This window comes from Embiotoca jacksoni, unplaced genomic scaffold (genome assembly GCF_022577435.1).
Source record: "Embiotoca jacksoni isolate LCO1_2020_lvr unplaced genomic scaffold, fEmbJac1.0.p SCAF_11, whole genome shotgun sequence".
NCBI classification, from domain to species: domain Eukaryota; kingdom Metazoa; phylum Chordata; class Actinopteri; family Embiotocidae; genus Embiotoca; species Embiotoca jacksoni.
In genome coordinates this window covers 6,597,536-6,616,415 of record NW_027185241.1, presented here as the reverse complement: position 1 = coordinate 6,616,415, position 18,880 = coordinate 6,597,536, and the positions used below count along the sequence as shown (strand labels likewise).

The window sequence follows — 18,880 nt, the reverse complement described above, 5'->3', positions numbered from 1 at the left end:
ATTTGTAGAATTTGGGCAACCCTCTCTGAATTAGCCTGCATCTGTGCTTCTGTGTGTTTTGGGTGTGTAGGCGTGTAAACAAGAGCATTTTAGTGTGTGTGTGTGTGTGTGTGTGTGTGTGTGTGTGTGTGTGTGTGTGTGTGTGTGTGTGTGTGTGTGTGTGTGTGTGTGTGTGTGTGTGTGTGTGTGTTTCTGTGCGTGCTATTCCCTTGTCTGTCCTCATTGCATAATGAAGGTCCTACCTTTTATTGTGCCATGTCCTCCCACTCTCTCTCTTTCTCCTTCTCAGTCTCTCATTTTCTTTCTTTACCACTATCTACCTCTTTCTTTCGATCACTCTCTTTCTATTTCTCCCTCTATCTTTTTTCCTCTTTGTCCGTCTCCCCTTCCCTGAGGCCATGTGTTTATTTCTATCTACCGTCCATCTGTTACTATCAGTGTTTAAGCTGCCGACTGCTCCTCTGTTTGCTTCACTTCACAGGTGTTCTTTCCTCCTCCAAATATTTCTTTTACTCTCTCTTTCTTGCTTACTTTCTGTCTTTGTCACAATTCCTGTCTCTCTATTGTCTTACTGTCCTTTTATCTTTCATTTTGACTTCCTTTTGTTTAAAGAAAGAACCTTAACATTTTGGAAATTAGTAAAACTGGGTAAATCTTGAATGTAAACACTATACATCTTTGTCCATGCTATCACTTTAACACTCTTCTGAGTGATCGGACGCAATTCGTGTCTTTTCAAATGCAAGAAAATTAGATTTTTTTTTTAATAGCTCCACAGCTAAATGTCAGATAATCTCATTTTAAATGTGCCGGAAAGTATGGCAGCTTCTGTTGATGCTTTATAAGGTCAGGAAAGGGCTCAATAGCGCTCAAAAATGTAGTTGCTTTTCACGTAGGACATGATGTGGCTTATGGTTTTTGTGTCTGGTGTTGGACAATTGTTTACATTTATACAGCTGAAAGTCTCTGTTCAGTGCATGCTCACCTGACTTCAGGGGGGGAAATGCTCTTTTTGTAACAGGTCTCATGAATATATTCCTTTTCTGAATTACAGATTTTTGCAATGCATTACTTAGAAGTACTACATTATCAATGTGTTTATCAAAGTGGCTTCCCCACACAAAACATGATGAAGATTGGATGAGACATTGGAAATGTTATTTTCCAATAACCTAAATGATGCCTTGGATGCTACGCTACATTTGTCCGTTTTATGTTTTTAAAACCGAGGCAATCATTGTGCAAAAGCTTTTACTCTTACAAATAATGCACAGTTGAGCGTGTTAAACCTGTTAATAAAAAAAGAATAGCATTCAACATTTTAAAAGCACCGTGAAACATTCCTCAGAGCAGTCAAGTTACATGGTAAGAATTGATTATGTGACCACTGGCTGTGATTAATAAACAAACGGCAAAGCTTCTGCTGTTTGTCTTTTATCAAGAAAACAAGACAAAAAGCAGCTAAAACAGCATTTTATTACCAGTAGCATCACTGCAGCAATCTTTTCTATAAACTGTAAACTTACATATACTTAATTGAGTGTGTTTTTTCCAACCACCATATTGGAGCCAACTGAAGATCACCTTAAGATGTATTTTGATGACTGCTGGATGATGGTTCAAAAAAATCAAGCGACTCAGAAAACCCTAAAAACGCTATTCAATCTTTTCTTTGCATCTTCTGGTGTGTGTACTCTTTTGAAAGTAACTGTACCATCACTTAAAACTGACTGATGATTTAGATGGATTTCTCACCCCCATAACTCCCCAAAACCTGCTTGTGTGTTCTTTCATCCGTACTGTCTCCAATTTTCTCTGTATTTGCCAGCTCACCTACTTTTTTTTTTTTACTGTATAGTCCCTTAAATGTGTGAATAAACACACACTATCACAAAGACACACACAGACCCCCCCCCTTTACCTCCCCCATTTGCTGGGTGAATCATCCAATCTGTGTTTGAGATCTAGTACAACTCTTACTGTAGCGCGCACACAAAGACAGACACAAAACAGAGGGTGGATACAGATTGTACCAAGCACACTGCTACAGACTGCATCCTCTACACAACACTGACACAGGACTTGACATACACTCTTAATATGACTCCCACACACACTCTGCTCTCCTGTCATACACAAACACACTCTCATAACACTCTTCAGAGGGGTTCAGAGGGTTTTTATTTTTGTTGACCATCAGAGAAGGAGTGGATGCAAGTAGAAAGAAAAAGGTGAAGCCTATATGGCCGTGGAAAAACAAAGGGTGGATTTTTTTTTTTTTTTTTTTGTAAAAACAAGAAAAATGGGTGGTGGGTGAGGGGGGGGGTTACAGGTCGCAGCAGAAAATAGGATACTTATGTTGTTGTTTGTTGGTTGAGAATTACTATAATGAGTTTCTATAGGAGAAATTCTCACTGCCGTTACTATGACAACACATGAAGACCAAACGTGTTGGAATATACCACTGCCCTGAGGCTACCTGGGGGTGTACCAGGTGCTCGTGTGTATGTGTGGTAGGGTGTTGTTGACGGCTAGGGGGATAGACTACCACCAAATTTTGTGAATACAGAGAGTTGTTTTTGTTGTATTTATACACAGTAAATTGAAGCAAGATGGATATCATGGTTGCTGTTGTACAAGAAGTAAGAGTTAATTAAAGCAGTTGTCAACAACAGCTGTGCTCATAAGTGGAGCCTGGTGTATAAACAAATAATTGATTGACAGTATAGTGAGACATAATTGTCATATAAAATATAAATGCTTGCTTAAAATATCCTAAATGCATCAGTTTACAATTACAATACAGTGTGTTAAAAGCCAGGTTAAAGTACAGTGTTACCATATGAAGGTAAGTTTTTCATGCCTAACATTTCCTACAGCTTCGTGTAGTTCTTGATGGGTAGTCGGGTCGGGAGATGCAGAGAAGCACACAGCCTCTAAGTGCTTGTATTCTTCACTCTAATTGAGCAAATTAGATTTCATTTTTGTGTGTTGAACGTCGTCCTCTCTTTTCTTATATGTGTTTCCGCTGACCTGTTCTGGAAACTAAAGCTCAGTTACCTGGAGTGTGAGGTTGTTAGATGGAAGCACAGATGGGTGATTCCCCTTTTTCTGACAGCTAAGTAGACGGCTGCACTGTACTCGGGGAAGCAAGGGAAACACCCAGGCGTACGAAACAAATCAGCAGCAGCACAGGCATCATCAGCGGTGTCACTGTGGAGATTGTACAGGGAACCCTGCTGGAATCAAATAGATGCCATCGGGCTTACCGGGCATTTTCCTGGTGGGCCGATGTATTTTTGGGCGATAGAATTTAATCTATAGGCTAATTGATATTGTTTTATATATATATATATATATATATAAAAAACAAAACAAAAACAAAAAAAAGTGGGACCAACTACCGGCACGTAAAGTAGCGGCAGAAGCCCATTGGTTTATTTTCTTTACTGACACGGGGTTGGCCCAATCACATCTTTGAATCGACCTCCCCCTCTGTCCTGTTTCCCGTGTCAGATGCCGTGCAGACCAAAGCACAAAAGAGCGAACAAGTTTAAACTCTCGAGGCGGATGTCGCCAAATTGATCAAAATAACCGATGTGTTTGCTGACGGGCTGCAAGAGCTTCAACGTCAGCTGCAGCACTGTGCAGCAACAGGCACTTAAAGGAGGAGAGTAGAGCCGTGAACACTGCAGACAGAGGAGCAGGAGAGTGTAGACAGACTGAGCGGTAAACGTTAACGGGCACTTACAACGAGCCTTAATGACTCAGGGTACTTTAACCCTTGTGTTGTCCTTGGGTCAAAATGACCCGCAGCTGTGTTCAACCAAGTTCTATTTTATTTCTATATTTTTATATTTTTGGGGGGGATCATTGGTGATCATTCTTTAAAGAAACCCTCACAGCCTCCTTGTCACCAATGATCCCAAAAAATATGAAAATAAAATAGAAATTGGTTGAACACAACTGCGGGTCATTTTGGCCCAAGGACAACACGAGGGTTAATCAATGTCGATGATAATAACAGAAGCAATCATAAGACACCATCACATATCTGCTGGTCACTTAAAAGTCAAATATCACATCTGAAGCTCTTTTGAGTTGAAATATGTGTCTATAAGAAAATAATGTAATCAGTTCCTACAACCGGCAAGTTGTCTTGTGTTTATTGTAAGCCAGATATGGTGCTAACTATTAGCACCATATCTATCAACTATAAACATTATGCAATATTCCATCATAAATGTTTGGATATGTGAAATCTGTATGAACTGAATATGTAATGAAATAAGAAGGAACAGCTGCATTGCTTGAATAAACAACTATCGGCTCATTACCAGTAAGTTATTATTGAATTTTAGGCTGCAGCTTTTTGCATCTTTGTCTGAGAATTCTTACATTTCTGGACCTGAGTGCACAGGAGTGTACGCTGAGTAATTTTTCAAGGCCCTTCAAATGTAGAAAAAAACATTATTCTGCTTCTTTTTTTTATTCTCCTGTGATCACCTGCCTACTGATTATGGTGGGCCACCCGGTCAAAAATGCTAGGGCTGATTTCTTGTCCCAGTCCAGCCCTAGATGGAGGCATATATTCAAACAATCTCTCATATATACACACACATACACACTCACTAACACGTGCCTGCACATACACACAAAGCCTGCCCTGACAAACCAATCAGTCCCCCGCTGTTTCTGACCGAGGAGGACAATTTCGAGCACATGCGATAACACATACACGCAGATGTAATAGTGCACTTCACACTGCACTTGCACATATTGTGTTGTTTGTTAGACGAGTGGTCTTTTCCCTAAAGCACATGTATGAATGCTCTAAGGGTTTTCCATCGGCTCCCATCATATTTTATTCATACTTTTTGAATAAACACAAATAGATTGGATGAGTGTATAAACATGGGCGCTAATGCCTGTTTGTGTGTTACATTCTATGGAACCCAGCCAAAGTTATTTTTGGCCAAACCTGTCTTGTCGGTCAAGAGTGTGCACGATGAAGTCTTGGCTATTTTCTACACGCTTGAAAATGTTGCCGCTCCCTCGCACTCGCTCTCTAACTCACTACGTCTCTCTCCTTATATCTCTTTTACTCCCTCTCTCTCCCACTGTGAAGATGCAGACACTCACAAGCAGGAAGGAAGACACTCATACATTTTCATTAAACACTCTTAATCTTAATTCATTACTTATCAGGAGATATGTGACCTCATTAACATTGCCTTCTTCTCCCTCTTTCTCTCCTCCTATTCCGTGCACACACCCATGCTTCATGTTTCCTTCCTTCCCCATTTCTATTTACTCATAGCTCTTCACTCGCTTTATCTTTCTTCTCCTCTCCCTTCTTTCCTCTTGGTGCCTGCCCCTTCAGAAGGAACCTGTGAGCACTCAAACAGCCCCACTGAAAACAGTGTCTAATCTGAAAGTTAATTAAGTCTGTCTTCCTCCCTGTGTTCCTGCTCCTCTTCTCCTCTCAAGCATGTCTTTCTGGTTGAGAGACTACTGTCACTCTCTCCCAAATGAATTTGCCATATGTCCCATGTGGGTTGAGTTGGAATACAGACAAACTAGTCTGTGTTTTACACTTTTACACGTCCTGCAGGCCTCGAGCCTCCGGTGACAGAAGAAGACTGACACCATGTAATTCAGACTGACAGCATCTAATTAAATGAAATTAGGTGGTGTCAATCTGTGATGGGGTTTTTTTTAATCCATAAGGGGCATTTTTTTCAGCTACATATAGAGGCGATATAGAAGGGATCTCACACCAGATGGATTGGAAGTGAAAATAGACTTGGCTTGCCTCTCAAAATGAGGAAATGTGGATCTGGAACAGAGCTATCCCTCCTAATCCTCTCCTCTCTCCCATTCACTTCTCCTTCTGTCATTCGGCTCCCTTCCTCATATTTGTCCTTGCTCCTTTCAATCATCTGGGCTAATTCCCCGTCCAAAAGCCAGTGATTTATCAATTCCTCCTCTGTACTGACTGACTCAGTACTCTGTTTTCTCCTCCTCCTCCCTCCCTCCTCTCTCTCAGGGTGCAGGCTGTACAGCTCTGGTGGTTGCCGTGGTAGCCAGGAAGCTGGAGCTGACCAAGGCCGAGAAACACGTACACAACTTCATGATGGACACGCAACTCACCAAAAGGGTGGGTAGGCTTGTGTGGCGTCGGTGGTGTGAATGAGTATGTTGGTGATGGAAATGAAAGATCTGTTTCTTCCTCTTGTTTGCATTGTGGCTCCGGAAAGTCTCAGGTCCTGAAAAGTTTCCTTTGTTTTCTGTCTTATTTGCAAGTGATTGTTTCCGCATCTAATTGACGACTATCTTGTGACCTACAACCAACTCTGTGTTACCATACAAAAGCAGGTACAAAGGGAATGAGGGTGATGGTCTACTGTTTGTCCCACTGTATAAAAGCTGACCTACGGAGGAGGGAAGGCCCCTTCTTTGCTGGACACCTCTCTTTGAGGGTGCATGTATGTGTTCCTTCTTGCAAGAATAAATGTCCGATGTGTTTGATTTTGAACCAAGCCTCTTGAGTAATTTTTCTAACAGTTGGGCTGTGGCAGGAATAAAGCAAAACTATAATTTGTAAAGAGTACACATTCTTTGGGTGATGTTACGCTATATTTCAGGAGTTCTTTGGGGTTGAAGAGAGGGTGGGCTGGAGGCTGGCTAAACAGCCTGTTCTTTCACTGCCACTCCTTCACCCTCCCCAACTACCACATCACACCATCACCCTGTATTGTTGTGACTGAGTGCCATGTTATTTGAGTGAGCGAAGGCAATAAAAGGTCATCACACACTCTTTACTCTGCTCCCTCACTTACCGTCTCTCTCTCTTTCTTTCCACCTCCGATCTCTTCCTCCCACATGGCCATCCCTCCACCTCCCCTCTCCTCTGACATTTATCTCTCTAACAGTAAATCCTTCTCTCTCTCTCTCACTATCTGTCACCCTCCCTTTTCTCCTTTTCTTGCCCCCTCCCTGCCTCCTTTGCTCCATCCCTCACTCCCCTCCCTCCTCCAGTCCTTTTAAATTTTTCATAAAGTTGAAAGACCCAAGTTTTAAAAATAGCTCCCATATCAAATATGTAGGGTACATTATGGCAGTGGGGTTATCTGGGCGACTCAATCGGGTAGGGTAATCAATAATTTTAGCATGGATAAAATAACGACAGAGGAGCTGAACCGACTCGTGCGTCTATTGGAGCCAGACTCTTGCCTCAACTTCCAGCGATCTCCGACCGGGTCAACCAGCGTCTGTTTTCACAAGACGTTTAACACCTTTCACAATGTGCTACATGAGTGTGAGTTTGTGAAAGTGTTATATGTCACATTGTGTCACAATATAGTGATCTTGACATTGGCATGTCAAAGTTTTTTTTTTTTTTTTTTTGTCTTTCAATAGGTCAGTCAGTCGTTTCACAGCATCAGTACAGGTGGAAATATTTTATGGAGATATTTATGGAGAGAAATTAGACTCCCAATAGTCATGAATTTGTATGACCTGATCAATTATGTGATCTGATCCACACATAAATACCAAGCAATTTGAACAATTTTGTAAATGCACACATCAAAACTTAAATAAATGTTAATATTTCAAATTAATTAAATACCATCCTTAAACCAGTAAATCAAAATCTCCACAAAGCCATTCATCAAGTAAGGGAGGTGTCATACAGCCGTTTCATTTAACACAATGCACCGTGCTGCTTGGTGACATTTCCTTCAAAAGGTCCTCGGTTTATGCAGTGGTAATTGTCTCCTGCCCTCTATTACTGAGAGAACAATGATTGAAGCTGTTGTATGTACATTGATTTACATGGCTGTGGCCATTCTCTGCCATATCACTGTAAGAAGAGAACACAATCACTTAGAGCTTTATAATGAATAATGCAACAACAGGTTCTACATCCTGCCATCATTGTACACACAAACAAACAGAAAAGCACACACACTGGCTTTTATACCTCAGTGAAACACTGTCTCATTTCCTTTGAAGGATTAACTAAAATGTCAATTAAATGCCAAATAGTGACGCTCTTATCTGAACTGATCAAAGGTGTTGTGTAATAGGTTTTGGGTGCGGTTGTCTATCAGTAACAAAATAGTTAGCAGGCTAACTACCCAGTAAAAATAACTTTTCCTTAGATATCTAGGTATGTACCAAACATATCACGTTTAATCCAAATCTGTGTGGTACGTTTTTGACACTGTCTGACACGTATTTCAAAATATTTTCACTTTGCATCATTTGGGTGTTTCTCTGCTTTCATCTTCAGATCAGATTTTTAGACGTGGACGTCAAGAGTGAAGTTGAAATCTTAAAATATCGTGCTCTGCAGGACCTAATAACCTAATCAGGGAGGGTGATGTGCTTTTAAAACATCCTTTAAATCTCCATGCACAGGGTTTATTTCCATGCAATGTTCAGTGAAGTGACCTTTCTCCCTTTGATAGGATTAACACAAAAGTTAATTAAATAACAGCTAAGTCCCAAGTCAACTGTGTGTATGTGAGGTGTGAAGTGCTCATGTTTGATGACAGGACTTGTTTTCCTGATGCTGAGTCTTAAAAGTGATTTTTAAAGGCTTGCACTCACTCACTGTGGCTCCATACTGAATTATTGGTTATTTCAGAGCACTGCTGGAAGTCCATATGGTCAGAGTATGCCCCTGAACATTCACAGAGCGCACTCAGCACTGAAAAAGGCAGGACATGCTTACTGCAGGTGCTGAGTCAGTGGAGTGGTGTCGCCTTTCTTTTGATGGCACTTTGATGTCAATTAAACGACACTCATTGAAGCAATAATCCAATTGACCAGGTGAATATGGCTCACAGAGTCTGTTTCTGAGGTCAGTACCTTTATTTCTAGCTCTTTAAATCAGGTTGCAAAGTTGAGAATGTCAGGTCTTTTGATAAATTTGCGCTCTGAATGTGTAATCTGCTTCTACGCTGGACCATTGGTTAATTCAGAGCACTTTTAGAAATCCCTGTGGCATATTCAGAGCTTCGCCCTCTCTGAATATTCAGAGTGCAATCTGGGCTCGGGCCAAGGAGGAGGTGCTGCAATGCTTTCCAATGTTTACACCTCTCGCCAAATGGGAGCAATCTAACCCCCGAAGATTTCTACTAAGCTATCTTCTACTCCACACAGTAAAAATAACACTTCTTTCAGCAGCCTTTTGATTCACATTCATATGGATCGTTATTAGTATAGACGTATTGTGACAGCGACAAAACTTAATTTGACACTGAATGCGGTTACATATCTCAATGAGGTTTTTCACGTTTTGCCGATTGACCCTGTGCGTTCTCTTCCTTTTAATGGAGCACTGTTTAGGTTTATGACGCATCTGTATGTGGCGATGTAGGAGTCGCAGGTGAAGGAAACCAATCAGGAGATAAAAATACGAATGTTCTGTGATATTTTATCAAATTGTTTGGCCCAAGTGTACCCCCCTGCTTTTCTTCAGTTACTGAGATATTTCCATTGTGTTTGTGTGCATGGAAATGTGACCATGTTTGTGCGTCTGCCTGGGAGACTTGTTTCCTCTCTTTTTTCACCCTGTCTGTGAGGGGAAGGTCAGAGCAGGTAAGGCCAGGTGTCACTGAGGCACATGGATGAGGTTTTTGCCAAGGTAACTGGTCTGTCTGTTTATGATTTCTATTCTCCTAGAAAACACCATTATTTTTCTAGCACCATTGCGCCTAATTACTTATTGCATGCACATGTCATTAAAGCTTTCTTAGGTTAGAGGGGTCAAGCACCTTTTGCTTTTCCTCCAGTGATGTCTCCATCACAACAACAGCAGAAGGGAACACAATCCAGTTTGTTTTTTTTGTTTTTCTGTCAAAACAAATTAAAAACTGAATCCTTAGTTTTTAGTGAATAACTCATATAGTCAAGCCCATGTTTATTTAAAAATGTGACTGAATCAGTGGTATTGTCTGTAAAGACATATCTAAAGATCGTACTGATTGATTTATTCTCCACAATATCTCATCAACTGCCTAACATGCTGAGATGTGGGAACCCCTTGCTTTAACAGATTTTGCATGTACCTGACATAATGTGTGCGATGCAGGGGAGCAGCCAGAACAGATCTTTGACCCAAACCAACCATATGGCCCCAACATGATTACCCAAGTACAAGCCATATGGTCCAGGAATGGCTGCTGCTGCTGTCGTTTGGTTCCTCGTGGAGTATTCTTAGCGGTTCATGTTGCGTCCTCTATTTTTGTTAATGGAGTTGCTGTCTTTGTCTCATTTTCTACATTACTTACCCGCCGGAGAGAGATAATAAAATAGAGAGCGCAAAGGGGTGGTGAGAGGGTGGATGGGGGGTATCCATACAATACAAACAGTGTAGTCACTCATTACGCACGACTCACTACTCACGACGCAGTTTGTAGGATTTAAATGAAGGTTGAAGTTTAGCATCGTCTAAATGAAATGGCCAGCAGTGGATCAGGCTCCTTCAGCACCTGATGTGGATGTTTTTACACAAACTTCCACAGCGAGCCTTCCAGACAGACACAAAATGCCATCATTCATCATATTTCATTCACCCTGCAGTGATTAATCAACTGATAAATAGGACTTGACATTAGTTCGCCAGCGAGCCTGTTGATATGAACAGTACATGTGCTCTTTTGTGACCAGGCCTTCGATCAAAACTGGACAAACATTTAGTCAAACATAATCCAACTAACTTAACACTTAACACTTAACTGACTATCATTGACATTTGGCTACAGGTATCCCTGCCAACAGTGTATGCAGTTGTGATTTACAATTTTCTAATAATATACATTCTCAAAAAAAATGCAGTACTGCCACAAAGATATTATAAATTATGTTTTTACATTAGTGCTGCAGGCCCACTGAATACATGTTACAGTTGTGATGTCTCTAAGATCTTTGCAGCTCTGTCAGTGCCTGTCTTTGCTACATGGATGGGAGTTCTGTAATTCTACTGATATACACTTGTAGACGAGGGTCTGAGAGAGAAACATGGGATAGCAGAATGTACTTCATACTCCAGTTTACATTTACATCCAAATCATGTCATGGTATACAAGTTATATACCATATATATATATATATATCATTTAGTTGGAATATATTATTGATATATGATATTTACATACTGTACTTGAAAATGTTAACTGTAAACAAGCTGTATAAAGGCACAAATTAATACATCTGTAACACTGACTGTCACTGAGGCTGATGGGTAACATGAAGAATTTGCTGGATGACAGGGGTCTTATGTATTATCTATAGTATGTTAGATGAGCTCGTTTTGGTTTGACTTCCTCTGTGTCATTGACAACACGTCTGCAAGGCCCACGGCCTCCTACTCTCTTCATCTATAGCCAATATTGTGTGCATGTCTGCATGTGTGTGTGTATGTGAGTGAGCAGTCCTTGACTGCGGTGGATGGGTGCTGATTAGCCAAGCTGCCGGGGTCTTTTGTGCTCCTCAGACGGGGGTATAATTGTTCTTTGTTCAGTGCTCAGCATCTCTTTGAAGTCTCTCATTCATTTTGTGTCCTTACAGATTCTCTCTCATATCCACCCTCGCTTTTTTTCACTGGGTGTCAGACCCTTGTGTTTTAATTACATAGCAACATATAGAGATATACATTACATAAGAGATGCAGGTGCAAATATGAATATAAATAAAGATTGAAGCCAACACTGATGTTTTGAATCAATATTTTATGAAATCATAGTAAATCTCATACACATGGCTCGAACGAAAAGCAACTGAGGCTCATTTTGGACCACTGAAATAGAGAAAATATTTATCTTGCAATGACTTTCTATAGAGAGCATTAATTGCATGGGTTATTTATCTAATGTTCCTCTTCTGTAGAGATGAGGAATTTCTTTGACAATTAATTTAAAAGCATCGACTCAGTGACGATAATTTCTTTCAGTTGTTGTCATAATTAAATAGAAGATCACTGGTTTTAATGAACTGTGGTGATATTATGCTGACTTACTTCATCCAGCCAAGATAATGTGGCCCATTTGAGTCAGTCTAAGATATACCGTGGCATGTAGATAGACCAAGAGAGGAGAGAAGTGTGAGGAAGAGACTCCTGTTGGTTCTCATTGCCAATCTCCCTACAGAGAGAGCTGTTTATGAACACATGAAAAGCATTGGCAAGCGAGTCTGTATGTGTAGAGAGAGAGAGAGAGAGAGAGAGAGAGAATGAGGGCAGCCCCTAACAAGAGAATGATAGTTCCGTTTTTTCTTTGCATAGAGACAAAAGAGAAAGACAGCAACCTGTTGGCTGCATCAGTTGCCAAGGACTACCTGTTGCTAACAATATGTGTATATGTGTGTTTGTTGTCTGGGAACAGATAAAGAATGCAGCAGCTAATGTGCTAAGGGAGACCTGGCTCATCTACAAACACACCAAGCTGATGAAGAAGATTGACCACTCCAGAGTCCGCAAACACCAGCGGAAGTTCCTCCAGGCTATACATCAGTGAGACCACAGCTCACACAGTCACCCACATACATGCACACGCACACACTTCTGCCTGCGAGCCCATGCACACAACTGTGCTGCTGAGCTGATGAAGCCTTTGAAATCAGCTGTACTTTTCTATCCACCCACAGGTTGAATCAACGCTGATAATCAGATAAAATGCTTGAATCCCTACACACACACATGCGCACACACAATGATTCATCATCTACTAAAGGGCAGGTTCATTGTGGGCAAATACAGTTGTGGGACTGGATAATCAGTGCATTGTGTACTATTAGAGACACTCTGATCATCTCTTCCAAAGAACGGTGTTGATGAAACAAGTACAAACAGCAGAACTTAATCTCACATTGTAATTCACTTCACCCACAGCATTGTTGAGTTATATTTAAATTGCCACACGAGTGGTTGTCTTGTTAAAGTCTTGTTTGCTGAAAGATTTCTGTGTATCTTCTAGCATCTAAATGAAGTGTCCCCTCAGTGTTTCTTTCTCTTTTGATCTACAACAGTTCACTGTCACACTTGAGAACATTACTAAGTGCTGTCAAAAGTCAGAGTCAAGAGACCTAAGACTCTTTTAATTGTAACATAGAAAGGCTAATCCTGACACATGTTGACTGAGGACGGGAGGCTGACTGTGAACAGAGTAACAGGGCGATTTTTATGGGAATTTGAGGACATTTTCTGGTTTAAACCTGTTAATGTAATAGGGAGATAAGTTCATCTGGAGATGTACCTTCATAAAATCAGTCCGCATTTCTTTATAATGAACGAAGCCACTGGGGTTGTTTTATAAAAACAACAGTTAGACCTTTAGGTCAGTAATTATTTTATTGTGTTTTAAGAGTCAGACAGGCTTATTTTAATTGGACTGAAGTAAAATGATTTATTTTATTCTACCTAATTCCCCTACCTTTAGTTTATTTCCCTCTTGGCTTTATTCCCCTTGAGATGTCCTAATATTAACTACCTCATCCGTTAACTCTAAATGTTGAGGTCTGAGTCTTATTTCTGCATTCAGTTTATATATATTTTCACCTTCAAGCCCAAATTACAGTGTTTCAGAGCACACTGTGTGCTTGCTGTGTTTGTACATTTAAATTTAGGAACACACTGCAGGTAGAAATTCAAACTGAACTAGGCAAGGTGACCGCTCCAGAGTGTTGTTGTCTGGACCCGGAGAGATTAACTCTCTGGACCGACCACTGCGTATTTATAGCGTTTCAACCCTGTATGTTTGTTTGTTTGTGTATTTTATGTGTGTATCTGTTTGCAGATTACGCAGTGTGAAAATGGAGCAGAGGAAACTCAGTGATCAGGCCAACACACTAGTGGACCTCTCAAAGGTGAGACACTCCTGACACACACATTGGTGCCCTTCGTTCTCGTACCTAACATGCCTTCGCCCCAAAAAAATATACCAAAGCATTCCTCCGTTTCCGCTCTGACCTGCCTGTTTCTGTGGCTTTGCGTCTCCTAGCAACCAGAGCAAGTGTTAAAACAGGGATGACTGAGTGAGAGGAGGAAAATAAGAGGAGGGGTGGGGAGTGCTCATGTTTTTCTGTTACTGTGTGGGTGTTTGAGAGAGAATGTGAGCGCACACGTGTGTGTATATGTATGCGTGTCTGTCTGCGTGTGTGTTTTTCTGTGTGTGTGATTGTGAAAGACAGAGAAACAAACACACAGGAGAGTGAGTGAGATACAGACTTGTGTGTGTGTGTGTGTGTGTGTGTGTGTGTGTGTGTGTGCGTTTGTGTGTGTGCGTGTGTGTGTGTGTGTGTGTGTGTGTGTGTGTGTGTGTCTTTCCGAGGAGCAATGCCTTTCGCACCAAATATTTTGCAATTACACCATCTCAATGACTCCATCTCAATTGGCCACTTGTGCATTTACCATGGTTACAGAGACCAGGATGTGTAAGGCAGGGACATTCTGCTGCTTGCCTTTCATTCTCTCCCTCCTATTCTTACTCTTGTCTTCACAATGTTATAATGCCCAGTCTCTTCTTCATTCCAACTTCTACTCCACCTTGGGCATTTTTTTCCCTTTTGCTCAGCGTCTTAGTAACTTTTCCCAACAGCGTCTTTCCACTTTGACTTCCCTCTCCAACCTCTTTTACTGTCTCTTCATATTTCATCCCAGATTTTCTTAAACAGCCTTTGCTAAAACGACAAATAATATTTCTGTTTACACATTTGCAATCTGTCATTTTCTCCTCTCCTCCCCTCCCCTCTCCTTTCCTCTCCCCACACAGATGCAGAGTGTCATGTATGAGCTCATGTCAGAGCTCAACGACCGCAGCGAGGACTTGGAGCGTCAGATGCTGTCCCTAGAGCAGCGGGTCGAGCAGCTCACCGCAGGCTTCAACGCTCTGCCTGCACACCTCTCTGCAACACTCAGCGCCCAGCACGCCGCTCTGGTTCACCTTCTCCGAGAGAGGGATGCAAGGGATGGTAGAGGAGATGGTGGAGGTGCCGTGGTTCCGATGTCCACAGCTGCTTCTTTAACAACTACGCCAGCTTCCATTTCTCCAGTCCAGGAAGCAGCACCTCCACCACCCTCATCCCAGGTCTCTACTTTGGCCTTGGAGTCCCCTCTGTCACCCCCACCCCTGAGCCCAGAGGGGAGCCTGGAGGCCAGTCCCAATTCCAACACCTGCACCTCTAGCTGCTGAGGACAGCTCTGAGGACAAATATAGGAACAAAACAGGGAGAGAGGGGGGGGGAGGGGGGGGGGGCTGTGCTAGTCCTCTCATTTCAGACTCAAGGAGAGAAATGAGGGAGGAGGCGAGAAATGGGTGGTGATCCTCTGAAACGCTCCATGAGGGAGGGATGAAAACGGAACTATGAGAAGAAATAATGGGATTAAGATGGAGGGCCAGTATGAGTGATGAGACAAGCTAGGGACTTTGGGGCACTTCTTGACGAAGGAAGGAGAGGAAAAATGGAGATAAAATGGAGACTCTAAAAGGTGTGAGGGGGAGGAAGGATGTCAAGAGGGTGAGAAATGGCGGTAGAGAGAGAGGAGGGAGGCGGGGGGGAGAGGGGAGGAGGAGAAATAACGAAGAATAATTATATGAACTCCTAAATGGAATCCACTCCAATTACTGAAAAAGGCCTTTTATTCTCTCTATCTCTCTCTCCTCTCTTTTTCTCTTTCTCTCCTTTTTTCCTCCCCCCTCCCCCAATCTCTCACTCCCTTCATCAGGAATTAATTACCATGACTTTTTATCCTTATGATGTATTTTCTATCTGAATGCTAATTGTGTGTTAACGAGCATCCCTTTAACAGAAGGTTCGATCAATACGACCATGATTAAAAAAAAAAAAAACTAGTGGCATGCACCGCGCACACACACACACACACACACACACACACACACACACACGCACACACGCACGCACACACACAAGCACACACAAATTATACCAACACATCATCCATGCAATACAAGTTAACACAGCACAAATATAATTACACAATGTCTCACAATGCAGGCCCTATTTCACTCACACAGAAAAAAACAATGCACTATCCCACAAGATGATACTAAAGCCTATACTGCCAAGCACTTGATGCACTGTCAATCTCCATAGAGCACTGCCAAGCAATGTAGACACACTGTAAAAAAAAATTCATCTAAACGACTTCTCTTTCATGGGTGTGAGCTAATGCAGTAGTTTAGACTTACAATGCATAGTTGTGACACTTTAACTGCTCAGCCGGGAGAATCGTAACCGTTCACTGAACTACACAAATTACAGATCAAGCTGAAATAAGCTAACATGATACTGAGGAACACGAGTCATCATAATGTCTATTTGTGTTGACGAAGACGGTAACAGATGGTAAAATAGCCTAACACAACTACAGCAGGACTTTATTACTGCATTCACTGAATTAGAGATTGAACGGAACTGATGTTTAAATGTACTTGTAGGTTTGCTGTACTAAAAGGAGTCTTTGATTTTGTTCAATTTCTGTAGACGTTTATATGACGACAGCAGAAAATTTACAATTTAAAGACTGTGTCAAGTGCACTGATATTGGGATGGCTGTTAGAAGAAAGTTTAGATGATAACACAAGCATTTACTGAACTGGCATTTAAATGTGGATTCATTTTGAAGATGATAAAATACTGACGTTTTGCACAAACTTAACACTCTACATTGGTACATGTTCTCATTTTATGTTGTTAAATTTAGTGGAGTTTCTTAACCCAGAGTTCTACCACAGACAGTTAAATAATAATCAAAACTTTCTCCAACAATAACAATTCATCTCTTCATTATTTTACTTGACCGAAGTCACCATGTTGCAGTATCTACTATTTTGCTTTCATTCTTTGAAAAACTGTACTAAGAATTACTAAAATGTTGACCTGACATTGGTAATTTAATTTACTTTTTAAAAATCCACCACTAAATTAGCTGTGTCATTATAAGTTGACATGATTAATTTATTTTCAGTTCATGGTTTTCTGTCCATGGCCCTTTGTGAAGGCAAAAATACCTTACTTACTGCCATCTTTGTCAGGCTTGCAGTCCCAAAAACAGCTCACTGTTATCATGAATGTATTCTGTGTAAAGAAATACATTCAGACACTGTTGCTTGCTCGATAACTTAAACTGCCATGCAGACACAGAAACAGACACCCACACGTATATACACACAGATATACACACACCTCAACAACCAAAGTGCTCTCTCTTAAATGGACTTCAATAAGAGGCAGGGAACGCTGCTGTCACTGGGGACAAAAGATAGCGTGGGGCGTTGCAGATATCTTGACAATATTTCTGAGGGAATAACTGTGAAAATCTGGGCATGGACTTGTTACAGTGCTGTACATGGACTGCTCTAGAACAGATGAAGGTGGACTACAAATAAACACAAGGGAACACAAATAAACCTTACAAAGGATAAATGGCCATGAAGGAACAGCTGTTCATGAAATAAATAAAACACAGAAAGACTAATTTATGTCTGAGGAATTATAACGGTGTGATGGGAAAAGAGACAAGCCTACCCATGCATTGGAGACAATACAGAAAACTATCTGATAGTGACACGCTGTGGCCGGAATACTGAATTACATATGCTTGGAATATTGTACAGTATGCTGTTAACAAAATCTAGCTTTGTATTGCTTAGTCTTTTTTACCATTATGATTAAACGCAATTATAGCTGATATCTTACATTATTAAACTATAGTATTCTTCTCATTCGTCATGACAATTATGATATATGTATTATCAAAACGTTAAATAATTCTGAACAAGGAAAGTGCCGTTTGAGGTTGAAATTATTTTGTAATTTTATTTTATCAGAGAATTAATAAAGTATATATCTATAATTACATTACAGCTTCCATGTTTTCTGAGTCTCTGTTTTTTATTTAAATATTTTTTGTTTTGTTTTATTTTATTCATTTTTTAAAACGTGTAAATGACGAGGGGAATCCAGTCCAATGCTTCAAATAAAACAGTGAAACCAAAATTAAGTCATTCATGCTGCATACAGATTGTGTACTTCTGCGGTGAAACTCATTCTTTGCATTAAGCACATTTTGTGGGTATTTTTTTTTTTTGCATCTCCACATTGGATTGCATCTCAGTTGTTGCTGGGATACCATTATAAACAGGTTCAAATAGCGCCAAAATAAGTTCACAAAAATTGGAAGACAATGGTGAGTAGCAAAAACAGTGTGCATGTTAGCTATTTATGGCAAGATTATCAGAATACATAAAATGTGTTTGACCGTGTTTGGAATGTCCTATTTGTAAGAATTGTACACATTGTCATGAGTTACAAACATAATGGGTAGAAATAAGATGTTTACTGTTGCAATTTGCCAGGAACTGGTTAAATTTGTGGTTGTAGAGTGCAAAGTCATTCAATGCTTTATAATCATGATAACGGAGGTTGGAATTAATGACTTTGAATGTGTGGTAAATATAATTTTAACTGAGAGGATAGTCAAATGGTTCTGAAAAGATGATGATGAGTGCATGTGTGCGCGTGTGCGAGCATGTGTGTAATTTACAGAAATCATCCTGACTGGAAGCAGTCAGTGTCCAGCCTCAGTCTGCCTCCCTGTAGTCATAATTTCTCTACCTACAGAAAGCAGAGACTCATTTCTGCTCTGTCAGAGTCCTTTATACTCACCAACCAACAACGTAAAATGAGCATGAGGCTCTGTTGAGGGCGGTGATGAACATGTAGATGGTCAGTGTATGTCTCTGTACTGTTTGATCTTTGTTAAATTTGAGGACTGGTTTCAAGTTTTTATCCAGCTAATTAAGCAAGGCTGTCCAAATAGAGATAAGCAGCGTTATCAATTTGTTTTCAC

General features: G+C 40.8%; 1 protein-coding gene across 1 annotated transcript in view; it reads left to right on the top strand.

Annotated features, from left to right (window-relative positions):
- The window catches only part of kcnn3 (potassium intermediate/small conductance calcium-activated channel, subfamily N, member 3), a 47,862-nt gene extending 29,973 nt beyond the window's left edge, over window positions 1–17,889 (top strand). Inside the window, 4 exon segments of the mRNA XM_069142735.1 lie at window positions 6,050–6,160; window positions 12,396–12,523; window positions 13,806–13,875; window positions 14,781–17,889. Coding sequence (XP_068998836.1) covers window positions 6,050–6,160; window positions 12,396–12,523; window positions 13,806–13,875; window positions 14,781–15,200 — 729 coding nt within the window. The 3' untranslated portion in view covers window positions 15,201–17,889.
- The last annotated feature ends 991 nt before the right edge of the window (window positions 17,890–18,880 follow it).